This window comes from Pelodiscus sinensis, chromosome 23 (assembly GCF_052426305.1).
Source record: "Pelodiscus sinensis isolate ZL-2025 chromosome 23, ASM5242630v1, whole genome shotgun sequence".
Taxonomy (NCBI): domain Eukaryota; kingdom Metazoa; phylum Chordata; order Testudines; family Trionychidae; genus Pelodiscus; species Pelodiscus sinensis.
In genome coordinates, this window is record NC_143074.1 from 1966818 (window position 1) to 1985292 (window position 18475).

The following is an 18475-nucleotide window of genomic DNA, read 5'->3' on the forward strand; positions in this document are numbered from 1 at the left end:
TACGGGATTACGGCAAACGCTGCTTTCCACGGCAATTGGCAAGTCGTTCCCTCATCCCTTCATAGGGCTGATCTTCCCACCACTCAGAACTGGTGCAAAGCCTTCTCCTCTGGCCGCACCTGAGCAGCAGTGGCACAGAATAATGCCCTCACTGGATGTACAACTTACTCCTTTGAGGCGGATGATATGTCCCCTAAAGGCAACAGCAGCTGGATCAGGGCCTTAATGCTCAACAGCACGCAAGTGGCTCTGTACTTTGAGTCTCTCCAGCACATTCTGCTCGGTCATTTACCAGGTGTTTGAAATAGGTTTTTAAATGGCTCGTGTGAAATCAGCTGCCAGGCCTCAGCCTGATCCCTCGGTGAAGGGTGCCCACAATTCAGACTGTAAACTCCCTGGGGAGGGGACCGACACTGGGCTCCTAGGCGCTCTGCTAACACAAAGGACTAAATAATTGCAAAAACTGCCCCTTTGGCTTTACCCTTCTGCAATGGGGCTGAATGGGCTCCGGCCACGCCACTCACCACAGCAGCGCCTCCTGCTGGCCATGCTGGAGATCAGACCTGCCAGCTGGTGCACCTTCCTCCGGCAGTGCTGATTCCATCCTTCTCTCCCCCAGCAGGCCTGCTTCGCTCCGGGAACCGCAGCATCCGCAGCGTGACTCAGCCTCCAGCTGGGGCATCAGCTGTGGTTCCCCTTCTGGGGCACCCCACAGGTTTCTATGCACACAGTCCCAGGCAGACCCCAGGACAACCCAGGCCCTGCCACTACTCTCCCTAGGTTCCAGGCCAGGGACCTTCTGCTCAGCAGTGCCAGACTGGTCCTTCATTGCTCCTTCCCAGAATGCTCTGTGCTCTTCCTGGTCCCCCTCCCCCTTCCCTGGGGTGTACCAACCAATTCCCTCCGCCCTGTCTGATCTCAGCTCCTGGCTTTATAACCCCCGCCTGTTCTTAGCCAACTGAGCCTTCCTGAGTCAACTCCCTGCAAGCTGGCTACTGCCTGGCCACTTTGATCCCTTCTCAGCCTGTGTGGGGTGAACACCCCACCACCCTACATGCGCACCCCTCGTCATGGGCAGTCACTGGCTATTCTGTGCACTGGAGCAAGGGGACTTGAATTTCCTTTCCCCAGACACCCAGTGATGGCACCTTATTGCAGTGATGGGCAATCTGCAGCCCAAGGACCACGTGGCCCATCGGGGTTCTATGTGCATCCCAGGAGGCATTTTATCGTTGCCCACACGCAGGGCTGCCGGATGCTCCTGGTGTCTGTCCACGTCATTTATTTTCCTGCCAGTGTTACCCAAAGTGACACACACAAAGCCGGGCACACGGAGTGAGGTGTTGCTGACTGCACACGGCATTGACTGTAAGAGCCGGGCGCTCCCTCTGCATCCAGCCACAGTCGGCATAACCCACAAATTCCAGGCACCCAAGCGCAGTTAGTGAAACTACCCTAGCCCAGGAGGTCTTGGTTACCACCATGGCATGGCCACTGGGATGAAGACGGGCCATTCGTGCAGCCTACTTACCCTCCCTCCCCACACACACACTCTCCCCACCCCATCCTAGGCTCTGTAGTGCGGAAGTTAAATTGCATTCAATCAGCTAATCGAGTAGTCAAAGGCATTTCCATCAACTACTCAATTAGTCGATACGGGAGGGAAACTGCAGAGCCACAGCGGGGATAGCGCCGCCTATTAAATACATTTAAAAGTCATTCCAGCTGGCGTCCAGCCCTCCCGCTACGCCTCTGCTTCCCCTTTGCCCCCCGTGGAGACGCTGCTGGGGAGAACTGGCTTTTAAGCCAGCTCCCCCCAGTGTCAGCTCCTGTCCCCCCACCTCACTGCCTCTCTCTGATAGGGGGATGACTAATCGGGTCGCTGCTCGCCTATGGATAAGCGTTTGCTCATCAGATAGTCGACTAGTTGCTCACATCCCTACTCCGTCGTTCTTCGGCTGAGGCCGTGGCACCTCTTCCTTGGACCCACCCTCTGCTCCGGGCTCCATTAAGCACCTGGGCCGTGCGGTTTTTAGACAGGCTGCTGCTTCCCCCGGCCACTTCTGACCTCCCAGCCCCTTGCACTGCTCCCTATAAGCCTGTGGGGAATAGTCCCTCGGGGGCTGTCAGGCCTCTCCCCACATCCTCTCAGCTCCTCGTTTCCCCGCTGGTACGCTGCCCCACAGCACTGCCCCTTCCCAGAGAGACCCCCCCCCCATGTAGGCCTCTCTGACCTTTTCCCAGCTGGGGGCACTAATGGTAATTAAGCCACCCAATTAGAATCAGATGGGGGTTAATTGCTAGGTCACAGGCAAGTCTGAGCCTGACTCCTCTTGCAGCGCCAGCCTGCCTGCTGTGACATGCCCACAGAGCAGAGCTAACGCTGCCACGCGGCGTCCTCTGGCTAGGCCAGGCGTGTCTGCACGGTTACCACGGCGATACCTTCCCCCCGCACCACAGCCCCTTTGAAAGAGGCGCTCCCCACAATCACCCAGCTTTTAATTCTAGCTCCCTGGGGACCGGCCTGTCAATTTGACCCCCTCCCCCTTTTTCTGTGATGCCCAAGATCCAGGGTCCCTTCCACTAAATTATTTTCAGGATCAATTTTATCCCCCCAGAAAAAAGCCCCGGCTTGGAAGGGAAAAACTGAGCAACCCAGACATTGCCTCACTTAGCCCCTGCAGTCGGGCCACCGCCTCCTCTCCAGCACCCGCGGGGCGTTCTTCAGTGCTGCTTGTCGCTGGAAAGAAGCAACCAAGAAGCAAAGGAGAAAACCTCGTTGAAGCATCCGCAGCCACTCCCTAAATGCAAATCAGAGATGGGCAATAAGGCAGTTCCGCTGGGGGAAACTCGGGGGAGGACGCCTCAGGCCGCTCCCAAAAGCTGCAGGCTCCCACGGCATTTCCGCAGGGCTCCTCCATCACTTCTGGGGAGGGACGGATTGGACACTGTGAGCGGATCAGTCTTCTCCCTGCCCCACGCAGAGGCCGCTGGAAAACGCTGGCAGGTTTGACCTCTGGTCACTGTGCGTCTGCATCCCTCCCTATGCCTGGTCAGTGGAGGATACGGGCCTGCTACAGCCCCATCGATGGAGCCTGGCTCTTCAGATCGAGTGGCAGAGACCCAGGCCTGTAACTTCAGAGGTCCTGGCCAAGAGAGCAGCCATCATGTAAACGGGCTGAGCTGGGCTTCACATTTCTGCTTGCAATCAGCTTCCTGTGTCCAGGGGGTGTCCTATGCCCCAGCTTGGTCAAGAGGGACACAGCTCTGCTGCCAGACTCGTAGTGCACCTGGGCAGCGGGGAACAGCCGCCAAGGACGGCGAGTGCGTTACTCTAGTGATGGGGCGAATCCCTGTCCAGGGCTGGTCACTGGTGCAGACCTAGGCCTTGTTACAGCACATCCTCCTGGGAGCAGTGAAAGACCTCACAGGTCCCACTGGTTCCCTAGGCAACATCATTCCCCACAGCCTCTTCTCTCCTGCTTTGTCCGAAGTGACGGAGCCAGGGCTCCAGCACGTGCCCTGGGAGACGCCCTGTTTACAGGCGCTCAGGTCTGGTCCCTCAGCCTCCCAGGGTGAGGCAGGCCCGGTCACGTCAGACAGAACCGTGCACACCAGTCCTGGGGCCGCAGCAGGTGTCCCGGTGCGGGGCTTCTCCACCCCACCTGGCGTTTCTGTGGTTTGGCACAAGGGCTGCCCCTGCCGTCCGTCGGCTTCTGCTGGGGGGGGGGGATGTGGGGGCTCTCTCTGCTCTTGGCTCCCCGGTTGTCTGGGGTCCCTGGGCACAGGCCCAGTGGCTAACCCACTCCTAGCTAATGGATTTAAGAACCTAATTTTAAGGCTGCCACTTTTTAAGGCCAGATGCTTGTTTACACTTGGGCTCCTGTGTGACAGCTAGGTGTAAACACCTTTCACTACTGTCTTGTTATTGGATTCTAAAGATCACTGTTGCACCCATGCAGGGGGGGGCCGTTTGCCCCAAAAGTCTGTACCGGGGGGGGGGGGGGGTGTCATGTGAGATGTTAAACGAAAGCTTCTGTTCTACTGATTCTGTAGATGCTCTTCACATCCTTGTACAATATCTGTATGGGGAGTTATAAACATGCTCTGTATGGACGCTGGAAAATTCTCTGAGGCAGAGCAATGGGCAAAGAATGTTCAGCCAGTGCCTGTGCTAACTGCAAGGCTTCAGAGACAACGAATTTCTAGGTGCCAATACACACCTGAGGAATGTGTCTGGGACCTGCAGACCAGCCAGAATAGCGATTGCTGACTTGGGACACAAGGATAGGTCCCTGGGCCACGTGATCTGCTCCAGTTTGGGAGAGACCAGAGATGGATATAAAATTCCATGTGGCGATCTTCATCTTGTCTTCAGTATAGCTCCTGATCCCAGATGGGGAACAACGAGCTGGAAAGAACCGTGGACCCATCCTGACACTGGATGTACAACAGAGACGTTTAAGATAGCAGCTATAACATCTCTGCTATCGATGTCTGGGTGAGTCGATACATGTAATGTATTCTCCTTAACAACCTCACTCTCGTGCTTTTCTTTCTTTTAGTAATAAACCTTTAGATTCGAAGGGATTGGCTCAGCATGATCTTGCGGGTAAGATCCAGAGTGTACATTGATTGGGACCTGTGGCTGGTTTCTTGGGACCGGAAGAACCTGTTCGGGGTAGGTGAGGTTGGGTTCTAAAACCCCTCACCTGTGTGTTAGGCCTGGGGCTGATCGGGCACGGGGAGAGCTGGGATGTCATGGGGGTTTTTCTCGTGAGGATTCTGGCTGGCCAGGCAGGCAGCTGAAGCTCTCGGTGTGACCGGTTTGGGGCCTATTTGGGAAGGTCTCCGGTCTGGGGCTGTAAGGAGCCCCGAGTTTTGAGCAATTTGCCAAGCGGACACCCTCAGCTGTGCCCAGCCCCGGCCCGGTCCGTCACAACTACCAGGCCCCCTTGCTGCACAAGTGGTAACTGAGAATCGGGTGCTTCAAAATAATGGTCTCCCCCTCTTAGCACAAATGATCATTCTCCTTGGGGACAGGGAGGCTGCAGAAGTTGTGTCTGAGGGCTGCTCTACCCCCATCCCACCTCAGTGTCAGCTGGCACAGGAGAAGCCTGGTAGCTCATAAGCTTGTTGCAAAACAGAACCTACCTTCTCTGACAATCCAGGGTGTTCTGGTGAGCGGGCAGCATCTGAAAAAGCAATTAATGCGGCTGTTTGCCGTGTGTGAGTCAGGAAGCATAAAACATAAATGTGACTGGGAAGGAAAATCATTTTGCTGACGCTGGGTCCGCTGGGATTAGCCCGAGTTGCCAGGATGGAACCATCGATTTCATTTTCTTGGCATGTCGCATGTGTTGTTTTCTTGATCTTCTATCACCCTCGGAAACTAAAGCAAACGGTCTGATTTCATGCCGCTCGGGTGACCCCATTACAGAGAGATGAACAACAGACCAGCTGGTCACACAGTTAAAACTGGTTTGCGAGTGCAATTTAACTAACGATTTAGAATGCCAATCACATAGCTAAATGAGCATGAACTGTGTAGATACCACAGCTGTCTCAGAGTGGCACCACACTGGCTTTGTGTGACAACTCAATAGTCCGGGGAAGGGAACCGATAGCCCTGGGGGCAGATCCGGTCCCTGGCTTATTTTGATCTGGCCTGGGGTAAGTCTATGTGCTGTGAGCCAGAAGCTCTGGCCTCAGCACTCACACTCCAAGGTGTCTTTTAGTTGTTTTTGCTTCTCAGCGGGAGCCGGGCTGGAGAGGTGTGAGCTGGTTCTGCTTGTTGGGAGCCAATCAGAGCAGTCTGGCTCTGTGTGTACCTCCCGAGCCTGCCTGACTGTTCTGGGGGGTCAGTGGCTCCCCACTAAAGAAAAGGTACTGCAATAAAAGAGCCCCTGCTACAGACCCAGGGAAAAAAACACACATGAGCTTAGGACTGATGTGGGAAGGAATCACTGGACTTTATTCCAAAGTGGCATTTTTAAAAAGACATCATGTGAAAGAAACACACTGTCGGGTGGGCTACTGTACATACACTCTGCCCTGGCCTGTGGCGTGGAGTCCAACAAAGCAGGGAGAAAGGAGACATAGGAGAAGGCCCCCCATGGGACTCTCTTTTCTCAGAGGTAGGGCTCTGAGCTGGTCTTTCCCAAAGAGAGGCAGGCAGGATCAAAACCTGCTTCCCAGAGACAGATCCCAGCACTGCTGTTCCCAGTGGTGTCAGGGTGTTTGCTTTCGCTCACCTCTAGCTTTAGAGGTCTAGGGAGAAACCCTGCCTCTACTGAAGGCAATGGCAGCGCAGCCCCGACTTCAGCAGAACCACGATTTCACCCCCGTGGGCGAGAGAGAACCTGGTTCAGCTGCATCCATGTCTCCCTCGCGCAGCTCTCCAGAACGGGCTGACTGCCGCAGGACGGTGCCTGGCTCACCCGAAGACGCACTGAACGTAGCAACGGTTCTTGTGCTGCCAGGCAGTAAATCACAAGCTCCTGGAACTTTCACTCAGCTGGTACAGAGACTCCAAACCCGGAAGTGCGTCAAAGAGCCTCCGTCTGCCTCCCAGGGACTCAGTCTGCTGCTCTTACAACTCTACTCCCAGAATCCGCCTTTGTGGAGCACGCTGCAACTCTCCCGCACCAAGCCCCTTGAGTGTGAATTCACCAGCAAACAGCAAAAGCACAACGGCGAGACAGAGGAAAATGGAGCGATAAATAATCTTCCAGAAACGCGTATGAGTCAGGAAAGCTCTTGCTGCAGGGGGCTTCTTTGCTGCACTCAGGGGATTTCTTGCCGACTCCCGATTCCTCGCAGTCTCAGAGAGATTGTGAAACCAACACAACTCTGTTCCTTAACGCCACAGGCGTTCACTCGCACAGATGTCTATCCCCCCCCCCAGCTGTTTGCATTTCCTAGGACGCAGAATCTGCCAGCATTCGAGGGGCTGCACTGTTACAGCCTCAATGGGGCACCCACTCAACACACCTCAGGACAGTTACAGTGTGAGACAGGCCGCAGGTTACAACACATCACAGCAATGTGAACTGGTCCCTGATAGTGCTTCAATATGTGTGACAACAGCACCTAAGGGCCCTTTGTGCTCAGCCTTGCTGTGCACACAGTCCCTGCCCCAAACCACTTACAATCTGGGGCCAGCAGCATCAGCCAGAGGAAACTAACTCCATGAAATTCAACAGAAGTACAGCACTTTAAATCAGCGGCATAGCTGGAGCTGAGATGTCACTAGGATACAAGACCCTACCACGTGTTAGGAGACGCTGAGATCCAGTCAGATGCTGGATTTATCACTTGCCTTCTTTTTCTTTTCTTTTTTAAAAGTTTACACTGGAAAGGGTTGATGCTATTGCTAGTTAATGCTAATTAGTCCTTCCCATCCCCTTCCTGCCCCTAATTTGGAATCCCTCCAGCTCACCTCCCCCCCTCCAACTATTTCCCTAAGTGCATTTAGCCTCCTTCTGTTGGATCCGATCCCAGAGGAAAATACAACTCTCTGACCTTAGCACCTGCAACGCATGTCAGCCCTGTGATCCGCGGACACAACGCCCTGGGAGGCGGGTCAGAGTCAGCGCACATACACCCCCCCACACACACCTCCGAGGAAATGGCCTTGCACAGCGGGTAGATGATTGGCACATTCTCCATGTCTCCTCCGGAGTCCACAAATGCCCACATGCCTCGGGACCTGAGCCTGCACAAATACCTCCTTCGCCAAAGGCCGCTCCCTGCGTCGGATGGGAAAGCTGCTTTGCTACACTCAGATGAGCGACCCCGGCCCCCACTAACCAATCAACCAGATCCAACAAGGAGGCTCTTGTGCTGCAGCTCTACAAAGCATCCCTCTGTCTGCAGCGCTGGGCTGGCACGGCGGGTCCCCCGGCAACGCTAGTTCTGCACCTGCAAGGGGAGCCCTGGGGGCTCTGCAGGTGAAGGGTCCCATGGCCCAGGGCCCTTTCGGCGTGTGGTCTGTCTGTAACGGGAAAGGGGGGCTACGGCACCAGGGTCTGAACCGGCCTGTCGGGGAGCGTGGCGCCTGCGTGTCTGCATCCGCCCCTGGAGAGGGCAGCTGGCGATGGACCCAGTGATGCAGCAGTGTGACCCGAGGCGGATCCCACAGCAGGGCTGCCAGCCCCAAGACACCCAACTACTGGGATTCCAGCAGAGACCCCGTCCCGACCGCCTGTAGCACAGAACGCACCCCCTGAAGCACCACGGCGCCACCACGAGGGGCAGCTAGTCCTGGAACTGCCGGGGTCCCCCGGGTGGAGGTGGCCAGCGCTATCCTGTGTCTGCGTCCAATCCGGGGCTGCCACCTCTGTATGGTGTGGGGGGTGTGAGAGCCACGGGCATAAACCCAGATAGTCCAGCACCTGCTGTGAGAGCCTAGGACACTGCTGTACAGGACAAAGCCCCTGTCGGCAGGGACCCGCCTAGAACACGGCAAGCGCCCCTCTGTCGGCAGGGACCCGCCTAGAACACGGCAAACGCCCCTCTGTCGGCAGGGACCCGCCTAGAACACGGCAAGCGCCCCTCTGTCGGCAGGGACCCGCCTAGAACACGGCAAACGCCCCCTGTCGGCAGGGACCCGCCTAGAACACGGCAAGCGCCCCTCTGTCGGCAGGGACCCGCCTAGAACACGGCAAGCGCCCCTCTGTCGGCAGGGACCCGCCTAGAACACGGCAAACGCCCCCTGTCGGCAGGGACCCGCCTAGAACACGGCAAGCGCCCCTCTGTCGGCAGGGACCCGCCTAGAACACGGCAAACGCCCCTCTGTCGGCAGGGACCCGCCTAGAACACGGCAAGCGCCCCTCTCTTGGCAGGGACCCACCTAGAACACGGCAAACCCCTCCACTGGCACGGACATGCCTGTGACACCACAAGCATCTCCGAGGCAACTTGTCCCAAGATGCGCATTGGCTCATTAGTTTTGCTTTAAAAATCCAACAACTGGAATGCTCCCCACAATTTCCTCAGCAGCCAATCATGGTTCCCAAAACATCGCGCTCTGGCTGCACAACCCCCCCCCCCAAATCTCTGAGCGCAAGCGTGCTTGGATGCGTCTGGTTTGGAGGAAGGTCTCGCAGCCATGTGCTCTCCTCTCAGACTCCAGCAGGGCAGTTTTAAGGCTATGTATTGTAAGGCGACTTTACTGGCTCACAATCTGCCGTACTTCCCCAAACAACGCCAAAACCACAGCCTCTGGGGATGTCTCCAACGACGTCTTGAAGGCTGAGACCCAGGCAGGACCGTGGGGAAGAGGTGGGGAGAAAGCCACGCTTCTATTCTGGGCTTCAAAAAGCGTTCCCAGCTGAGATTCAGCTACCCACCCTCCTCCCCAGAATCTCTCCCCTCCTGTATTTACATCAGAAATTAGTATCTTTCTTTTTAAAAAACCACCAAAAACCAACCAAGCAAAGACTGCTCAGTGTCGGAATTATTTCTGTTAAAAACCTCAGCTAGAAAAACCCCCTGGAAACTCCCCCGTGGCATTTTCAAGCCACATTTCCAGGTGAGAAGGAGAATACAGTTAAATAAATAGCAGGGCATTGCTTTGCTCTCTCCCCCTTGCGCTCTCCTCTCTCGTTTCCCGATGTACAGGTAATTTACAGTTTGAGTCTGACTCCCCGGGGCTCTGGACAATCATCCAGAGAGCTGATTGTCCTGTAGAGCCTCCAAACTCTCCACTACATCTTCCAGGTCGTCCAGCAGCTCGGAGAAAGAGGGCCTCTTGAACGCTTCCACCTGAAAGGGGGAGGAGAGAGGGGCTGAAGGGATTTCCCTGCTGGGAGGGGCATGGGAAAGAGGGATGTTCCTCCACCAGGTGCTGCAAGCTAAGGCCAGTGGGACATCAAAGCTGAGCAGGGCCTTGACCCTGCATGGTGCGCGCAGCAAGGGGGCACTGTGCTCACAGGGAGTGTGCGCGGAAGCAGCAGATGCTGAGTGCTGGGAGGCCTGGGACTTACCTGCAAGGCAGTGGGATCCAAAAGGAGGAAGGCGCGAGGGTGTCGGAGATGTGGACACCACCACGCCCCTCCGGCCCAGCCACGCCGCCCCTCCCCGGAGTAACTTCTTACGGCTCCAGGACCAAGCCCCTTGCTCCTCCATTCTGCCCTGAGCGTGTCTGCATGGTGCCCCGCATCTCTCTGCAGGATCCAGTCCCTGGGCTCAACTGGCCTTGCAGGGACTGCAGACTGCACCTGTCTGTAATGGGAGCTCCTGCCCCCCCGGCTCTCAGAGGGGAACTCCGCTCCCCCCTCCACTCCCCTGCAGCCCGCTGCCCCACGAACCTGGCGCGCCAAGGGAGCTGCAGAGCCCCAGGGCAGGGCACAGGGGACGTTCCAAGCTGGCGCCAGGAAGAGTGGCCGGAGAGGGGCTGCATGCCGGTAACGCTGTGCCCCTGCCATCACAGAGGTGAGTGAACTGGGCTTTCGCGGCACCCAAAGGAGGGCTGAGCAAACGGCCTCCCCTCTGCATGGAGCGGAATTGGGCCAGGCGTGTTGCTAGGGCTGAAATTCTCCGTGCACAAAAACCCAGATCCGCACAGATATTTAGGCACCCAACTCTCATTTAAACCAATGGGAGTTAGGCGCCTAGTACTTTTGAGTATCTGGACCAGCATCCAACCCAGAATGTGCAGGGTTTTAAGGGGAGATTTTCAAAGCCACAAAGTGAGCAAGTGCCCAGCTCCTTTCAGTGGGAGTCGAGTGTCTTTGTGCCTTTGAAAAGGTCCCCCCGCCCCCAATTCCTCCTGACACATCTCGACCCGGGCAGGCCTGGCCATGGCAGGCACGTTCCATCCTCCCGGAGACAGTGCCCGGCTTCTCCCGTTGCCACGGAGAGCAGCACGAGGCCTGCGGGAAGACCCTCCACCTTGTATGACTCACGCCAGTTCTCCGCAAGCCGCTCAATCACCAGCCCCTCCCCCCCTCGGCTCTAGGCGCGTGACTCCCACTCTGATTCACGGTTTGATTCTGGAACGAACGACTGACACGTCGTGAGAATCGGGGCTGCAGCGTCTTTTCCTTCGCTGCCTGTGAGTTCCAAAGCAACTCGCCGGGATCTGGTCCCAGACCCACTCTGCTGTCTGCCTGGGCCAGACAGACACTGCTCCTGCTTGGCAGCCAGGCGGAGCGCTCTGGCCTCGTTTCCGGCCAGCCCCAGAAAGCCGGGCAGCTGAGCTGCTCCCGCCAGCCTGGCGAGGCGGCTTTGCTTTTTCTGTGCCATCTGATTTCAAAAAAAGGAGTTACAGGAAAATGGACAAGAAACGGATGTGGTGGTGTAACCGGTGGGTCCCGGAGAACAAACGTTTAAGGCAGCAATGCAGGCAGAGTGCATGCCCTAGGTCCTGCCCCGCACGTTCTAGCTCCCGTCTCTCCGTCTGTGTCCTGCCGTCCATGTATCCGACGCCAGTAGCCAGCTCTGCCGTGGGAGCAAGTCACGGCACGAAGCAGCAGCGGGCAGGGGACTTGGGAGAAAATGCACTTTCCCCCACTTCTGCCAGTGCAGCTCCTTGGAGCCCTTTGTGCAGAGGGTGAGTTTGGCACCGACATCCCGGATACATGCTCTGCCCCCGGGCTGCCAGCTTCCGCATCGCTCTGCTCCCCTTCCAACCGGCTACGCGTCCTCTCTAGGGGTCAGTCCGCACAGGGGTCCCCCGACTTCCCCGACAACACCCGCAGGGAGGGTCACCAAAGCCCCATCACCCCAAGGGTTTCATCCCCAGGAGGGGAGGCTGTAACCTGAGCCCCAGCACCCACACCGGCAGCGCCTGGGTCTGGCCCTGGCTGAAGGGGCTCTGGCTGCGGCCCCAGCAAGTCTAACGGCAGCCCTGGCCAGCCCACGAACAGGGCGGTGACTCGGGAAGTTAACCATTGTGGAACAGGCTAATCGTGTCACCAACGAAAATCTCTGTGGTTACAGGGTTACCCCCGACTGGCCTGGCTCTCGGGGAGGAGGCTTTGTGAGCGTAACCGACTTCATTATCTGCTGGACAGCCCGTCGTTCCCCCTTTGGTTCCAGCCCGCTCTGAGGACATGGGGAGTAAAACCTCCCTCCGGAGCAGGTACCGGAGTCGCTCAGGCCGGGACGAAGGCGTCGGGTTCCCTCCCAGCAAGTGAGATGGGAGAACGGGGAGACAGAACGGAACCCAAGGGAGAAACCTACCCGACAGCAGCTAGCAGCCAGGTCCAAAACCCGCCGGGGACATTCACTGATCATTCCCTGGAAAGCCGCCACGTCCAGGCCGTAATCCTGGTGAGAAGATGGACGAGATTCCGGGTCAATGGCAAGTGAGGGGGAGGCTGGGACCTGGCGTGGGGGCAACAGCACTGCACCCTCAGCAGAGAGAGGAGCGGGACTGGCACAACGGCAGGGCTCTGGAGACGGCCCCTTCCACGGGGCTGGCCCTGGAGAAGGAGCCTTCGGGATGTTTTCACCTCCCTCTATATTCACTTCCCAGTCCCCGAAGCGCGACCGCTCGTGGAAACGTGGCCTCCAGTGAGCAGGAGCAGACGTGGTGGGGCAGAGGCGGGTCACAAACCAAGCCCCCTGCCCTTCCTTCGTGCCTCCCCTAGAATTCCCTTTCCACCGTGCACACGGCTGGGGACCTCGCCTCTTTCCAGGCTCAGCCTGGTCTGAGTTTTTCCTTCTTTCGTTCACTTCTAAGTGGAACTGCTGGGGAAAGGCCATTCTCCTCCCCCCCTCCCCGCCGAGGGGGCGTCCAATAGCGCCACGTTGGTTTGAAATAGAAACGGGCTTTGGGGAACGGAGCATTTCTGCCTCGGCAGCTTGAAACAAACGACGGCCGCCGCGGCTGGAAAATGCAATCGCTGCCCCAATGGGGCCGTTCACACTACCAACGGGGGAATGCTGCGCTCGACGTGCCCGCCGAAACGTCACTCCCACGCGCAACGTCTCCGAGGGAGGGCCGAGGTGAAAACACAAGGCACCAAAACGGCACGTCGGACACACGGAGCCCATGTGATCACAGCTGATGATGCAACTTCGGGGCATCTTCTGACACAGAAAAAGCTCCATGTCCACAACCCGGCCACTGGAACGTTTCTAACGGGCTCGGGGCGGTGGGGGTGAGCGCACGCTGTCAGGAAGCAAGCCAAGGCCCTGCAGAGCTAACGAGCTGCAGGCACCCACGAACTTCAGGGCATGCAGGACCCTGGGCTGTAGTGATAGCTACCTGCGTCCTGGGAAGCACTTCTGGGTCCGCAGGGATTCTGCCCAGGATTTCACACAGGACTATGCCGAAGGAGAACACATCCACCTGCAGGGGGTGGGAACAGAGTGAGGGGGCTCTGGGGCATATAGAAATAAAGGATCAGAAAGCAGCGGGCAGGCGGCGACCCACGGCGAGAGAAACACGTCACAGTTTCTTGCCTCAGGGATGTCAAATCCCGTTTAATCGGTTAACCATTCACATCCCGACTTGCCTTTCATCCCTGCTGCTCCCGCCTTTGAACACACCATGCTGGGTGCCGCCAGAGAGGCCGGCTTTCAGCTACGGCATGAAACCGGGACTCACTGCACATGGCCAAACACCCAGTGGCCTCAGGGTCCTTTCGTAGCTTCCACAGCCTAAGAGGCCACTGCGGCCACCCGATCTGATCTCCTGTGTAGCCAGGCCAGAGAACTTCCCCCTCCCCCAACCATCCCTAGAGCAGAGCTCAGAGAAACACCCCAACGACGGCAAGACCCGTGTGCTCAGCTAATCCCCACATGGATCGCCGCACTCGATTTCCTTCTTCTCGGCCCATCCCTAACCCGTCGGTCAACGTCGCCAGATAGGACACCAGCTGCCACACTTCCACCAGAGCCGGGATGTGAACCGGCTACCTGGAAAGCATCAGCCACTTCTCGGGAGCAGCACTCTGCTTGTGGCCTGCTGCAAGCGGAGGACTCTCCAACCCCGCAGAGCTGCTGGCTCCCAGCCCACCAGAGGGGGAGTTGGCAGCTTTGGGTGGGGCCAGAAGTGGCAGCGGGGGAGGGGCTGCCACCCATGTGGGCTGGGAGTCCGCAGCCCCATGTGGGGTCAGAAATGGCACCCCCCCCCCAGCCCTGCCGGCAGCCCAGCACAGGGTCAGAAGCAGCCGAGTGGGGGCGCTCCAGCCCGCCCACCCCCGTTTAACCAGGTAAACTTAACGTTTAACCAATTACCTAATTCAATGGGATTTTACATCCCTCCCCAGAGCTGGCTGCATTTCCACAGAAGGCAGAGTGATCAGAATCGTTACACAGCCCTGCAGCTACCAGACAGCCGGCAAGGGCTTCTCCTTTTCCCCAAAGCAGAGAGGACGCGCCCTGCCAGCAGCCAGAACCTGAGCAGGCCACAAGCCTCAGCACCTCAGACACCAAAGGGACTTGCCTGGGCCCCTCTACCTTGCTGGAGAGCGCGGCGCGGGGATGAAGGAGGAGCAGTGCCTGCTGTGGCAAGCAGAGCTCCCCTCTTCCCCTCTGCCGCACCGTTCTTGTACCCTCGTGCTGGAGGGTCTGGCCAGAGACGGCACCGCGTGTGGCGACGCGCACCTTGGGCCCTGCTGTGTGGAGCGGGACCTGCCAGGGACCCCGCCCTCGGCACCAATCCGGGTCCCGGAGCCACAGCCTGAGGCTCCTGATTGTGGGGAAGGCTCCAGGGAGAGCCAGCGGGACCCGTCCTGGGCTCTGTGGACGCCCGAGGGCCGGGAAGCAGCACGGTACCTTCCTGTCGTATGGCTCCCCCCGCAGCATTTCAGGGGCCATCCAGAAGGCGGAGCCCACCAGGGACAGCTTCCTCTCCGGGTTCTTCACGGGCAGCTCCACCACCTCTCTGGCCAGACCGAAATCCGTCACCAAGGCCTCCCGGCCCCGCTGGCTCACGCGAATGAGGCAGTTCTGAAACGAGTCCCACAGCAGCTGCTCCAGCCCCACGGCGATGCAGGGCTGGTAAGCCCCACCCGCCAAGGGGAGGCATGCCCGTTCCCCTTTCACACCCCAGCGTGCTCTCCCTCAGGTTCTGCAGGCCTTGGCGCCTGGTCAGAGTAAAGCAGGTTTGGAAAAAGCAAACAAGCACCAGCCTCAGCTGCTGGATCTCGCTAACAAGCGGATTTCACGCCTGCCGCCTCCCCCCATGTCTCCCTAGGCTGGGCTGTCCGCACTGCCGGGAGACAGGAACTCGTACTGGGGCAAACCACGGCAGTGAGCCCCACACACAGGGCCTGGCATTCCGAAACGGGCACTGACTTTCGGAGCAGGATCGGGGTGCTCCGACTGTGCAGCAAGTGCATGCAACATCTGGATACGCTGACAGGACAATGCACGGCAGTGCACTTATCAGCAAGGACAGCCACGTCAGACGGAACCGGCTAGCCACGCCCGTCTCCACTGGGGCTTGTGTTGGGATGGCTGGTGGCTGAGCTGGGCAAGCAGCTGCGGGGCTAACGAAGCCAAGCTAGCACCCTGTAGCCAGCGTAACGCCGGCTGGCTTGTGCGCAGCCAATCGCCATCACTGCGCCACGGTTCCCTGGAGGCTCAGGGAACATCAGTGGAGGAGCCATGACACAGAACCAGCCAACCGGTCACTCTGTGTCCAGCTTCATTGGCAAAGGATCACGGGAGCTGCTTCAGGAAAAGCTCCACGCACTGGAGCCAGACCCCGGTTCAGACTCGGCTGGTGTACAACAGTGTCACTCCCGACTGTAACTCAGCGGGGCCGTGGGCTGACAGGCACTCAGCCATGTGTCTGGGACAACGAATGCAGCTGAGTGGCTGATGGATCCGGACTGAGACACCCTCCCTGAGATCCGCCTTTATCCCCTTATACAAATCAGCTCGCGCTGCCCCCTCACGTCGCTCCTTACTGCCCCCGACGTCAGCGGCCACATGAGCACATTTTATTACGCTGTCGTCCCACCCCTTATTTCCTAGGAGGGGTCAGTGAGCCCGATACCCGGGGGCAACGCTTCTGTACCAGCCAGGGTAGCGAGACGCCCTGCTACTACTGACTGCTGGGAAGCGGGCAGGCCCGTATTCCGTGACTAGCGCTTCTTAGAAATGGGCATTTCTTGCCAAATTCTGTGAGCAGGTCCTGCCTCAGAGCAGGCCTCTCCTCCTCCTCCAGCCTGACACCCCCCAAGGACACACCCCACACACTGGGGACCTCTGCTCTACTAAGCCGGGGGTGGGGAACCTAAGGCCTGGGGGCCGGATATGGCTGCAGGCTTGCCTGGATCAGGCCCCAGAGGTTTGGGGCTCCCCCTTGCATTGGGGAGCCTGCGCTCGTACTCCAGTCCCCCCATGCTGTCCCCCCATGGGGCCTGGGGCACACAAGATCGACTAGCCTGCCCCTCCCCATGGCGCTGGTGTACGAGGGGAACGTGCTTCTCTGTACTGATTTTTCTGTGGGTCAGCGCCACCCCACCCCCGCTAAAACAGCCTGCTCCATTAACCAAGCTGTAGCAGGGTCTTCAACCTCCACCTTGCCAGTCCCTGGGGGGCACAGAGCCTCGTGCCATGCAAGCACCGGTCTGACATACAAACCCAGAGCTCGGGGGCCAGATAACTCACTGCCTCCTGGCCCCCCCGCCGACTCACGTCTGCTTTCCCTTGTGGTGCTCGTGGTTCGAGACAGCCCCCAGGGCAGGGGGCACCTCGCAGCCGCGGTGGGAGAAGAAATGTGGCGTCCCGGCTCTGGCTTTTCCCACCGCCCCCGCAATAGGAGAAGTCCGGCCTTAGCTCTTCCCGCGCCGCCTGCCTGGTAGGGAACTAACGTGCCATCGCGACAGTCAAAGCAGGGTCGCAGCTCACCCTTGTGTAGAGAACAGCACACGGCCAAGGCACCGGTGAGTCCCACTGGAGCCCAGAGGCCCTGTGGGTGAGTGGTCGGCGGGCCCAGTGGCCTCCGTCCCCCCGGAGCGCAGCCTACCTTGGAGTTGAGATCCCGGTGATAGATGTTCTTGGAGTGCAAGTAGATCATCCCCCTGGAGATGTCTGAAGCCAGCTCCACCTTCTCCTTCCAGCTGAGGCTGATGTCCTTGCTGGCTAGAAGCTCTTCCAGGCACCCACCATTAACATACTGGGAAAAAGAGAGAGCCAAGAGGGAGGCCATGCAGGCCGCGCTCTGCTGGAACGGAGGCTCTGCAAAGCCGCCACGCCATTCCCAGACAGAGGGGAACCCCTCTTGCCACGCCTTGCCCGTGAAGCCGGCGAGCAGCATTTCTTGTAAGTGGGGCGCCTGTGCGGCCGCTCAGGAGAAATGCCAATGCCGCCCAGCTGATTAGCACAGCACCCACAGCTCGTTTTTTTGTGTCTGCTGGTGGTGCACATTCTCACATGCCTCGGTGCACAGAAAAAAATATTCCGCACATGGCTGGAAAAAATCTGCACATGGCTGAAAAACGTTGGAGGGAACATTGCTGGTGAGTAATGCAGCAGCACCTTGCGGCCCAAAGCTGCATCAGGGGTGCCATGTCCGGGTGCTGTACAGACACTCCCATGACAAGCGAATAATTGACTGTGGCTCTCTCACAGCAGGACTCCCCCCTACCAGAACTAAAGACCAGCTCAAAGGCCATAGGAGACTCATGAACATCTGGACCTGGTCCAGCCACAAGAAAGGGGCAGGGAGCCATGGTCTGGGCCATGCGTGCTTTACACAGATCCCCCTACAGCCCTGGCTGCCCCGCAACAAGCCTTTACCTCCAGAATTGGGTACAGCTTCTCATCCCTCACGCAGATGCCCAGGTACCTACAAGGCAGGACAAAAACTCAGCTTTAGGCTTCTTCTTCTAGCACAAAAATACTTGAAAGATGCAACCAACGATTCAAACTGCAGCTTTGGACTCAAACCCAGACCTGGCCCATCTCTACCGGGGCCCTCTTCGCTGGCCACTGCCCCCCTGGGGCGCCACGCACCTGACAATGTTGGGGTGGGACAGCTTCTGCAGCAGGCTAATCTCACGCACTATCACCTCCTGGTCCACGTCGTTCTTGTAGATTTTCACCACCATCACCTTGCAGGTGCCAGTCTGCGTCACCTGGAGCAACATGACAAACGACACAGGGAGAGGCGTTTCGTGGACGCTGGCCCCCAGGAGGAAAGGAGATTCTCCCCACGATTCCCCCAACCCAAACACACAAGGCCTGGCGCCCCAGCACCTGGCACCCCGCACAGCTAACATGCTACCACAGATTCACTCCCACTTTGCACCGGTGAAATTACTGCCCAAGATGCAGGGCGCCCAAGTGTCAGGCCCACGCTCCGGAGTGCCCAGATCTAGCAGACCCAAGTGGCACTACTCTAAGTTAAGCCCATGCTCACCAGCTTAGCTTGACCAGGGCTGAGGTCACAGTGAATCACCGAGTTACTGTAGGAAGCATGGAATCGGGGCTGGCCTCTCCCTGTCCCCTCAGGCATGCCTGTTCGCACGTGGTTCACATCAAGGTTACTCTGCCGTGCACCGCT

At 58.3% G+C, this 18475-nt stretch overlaps 1 protein-coding gene across 5 annotated transcripts in view; it reads right to left on the bottom strand.

Annotated features, from left to right (window-relative positions):
- Positions 1–5948: 5948 nt before the first annotated feature.
- The window catches only part of LOC102456425 (dual specificity testis-specific protein kinase 1-like), a 46543-nt gene continuing 34016 nt past the window's right edge, over positions 5949–18475 (bottom strand). For all 5 annotated transcript variants that reach the window (XM_075906046.2, XM_075906043.2, XM_075906045.2 and 2 more), the window contains 7 exons: positions 17926–18047; positions 17710–17758; positions 16937–17086; positions 14734–14907; positions 13220–13303; positions 12190–12276; positions 5949–9768 (listed from right to left, as the gene is read on the bottom strand). In XM_075906046.2, the coding sequence (XP_075762161.1) occupies positions 9667–9768; positions 12190–12276; positions 13220–13303; positions 14734–14907; positions 16937–17086; positions 17710–17758; positions 17926–18047 (768 nt within the window). In that variant the 3' untranslated portion in view covers positions 5949–9666. The remainder of the gene's footprint in view (positions 9769–12189; positions 12277–13219; positions 13304–14733; positions 14908–16936; positions 17087–17709; positions 17759–17925; positions 18048–18475) is intronic.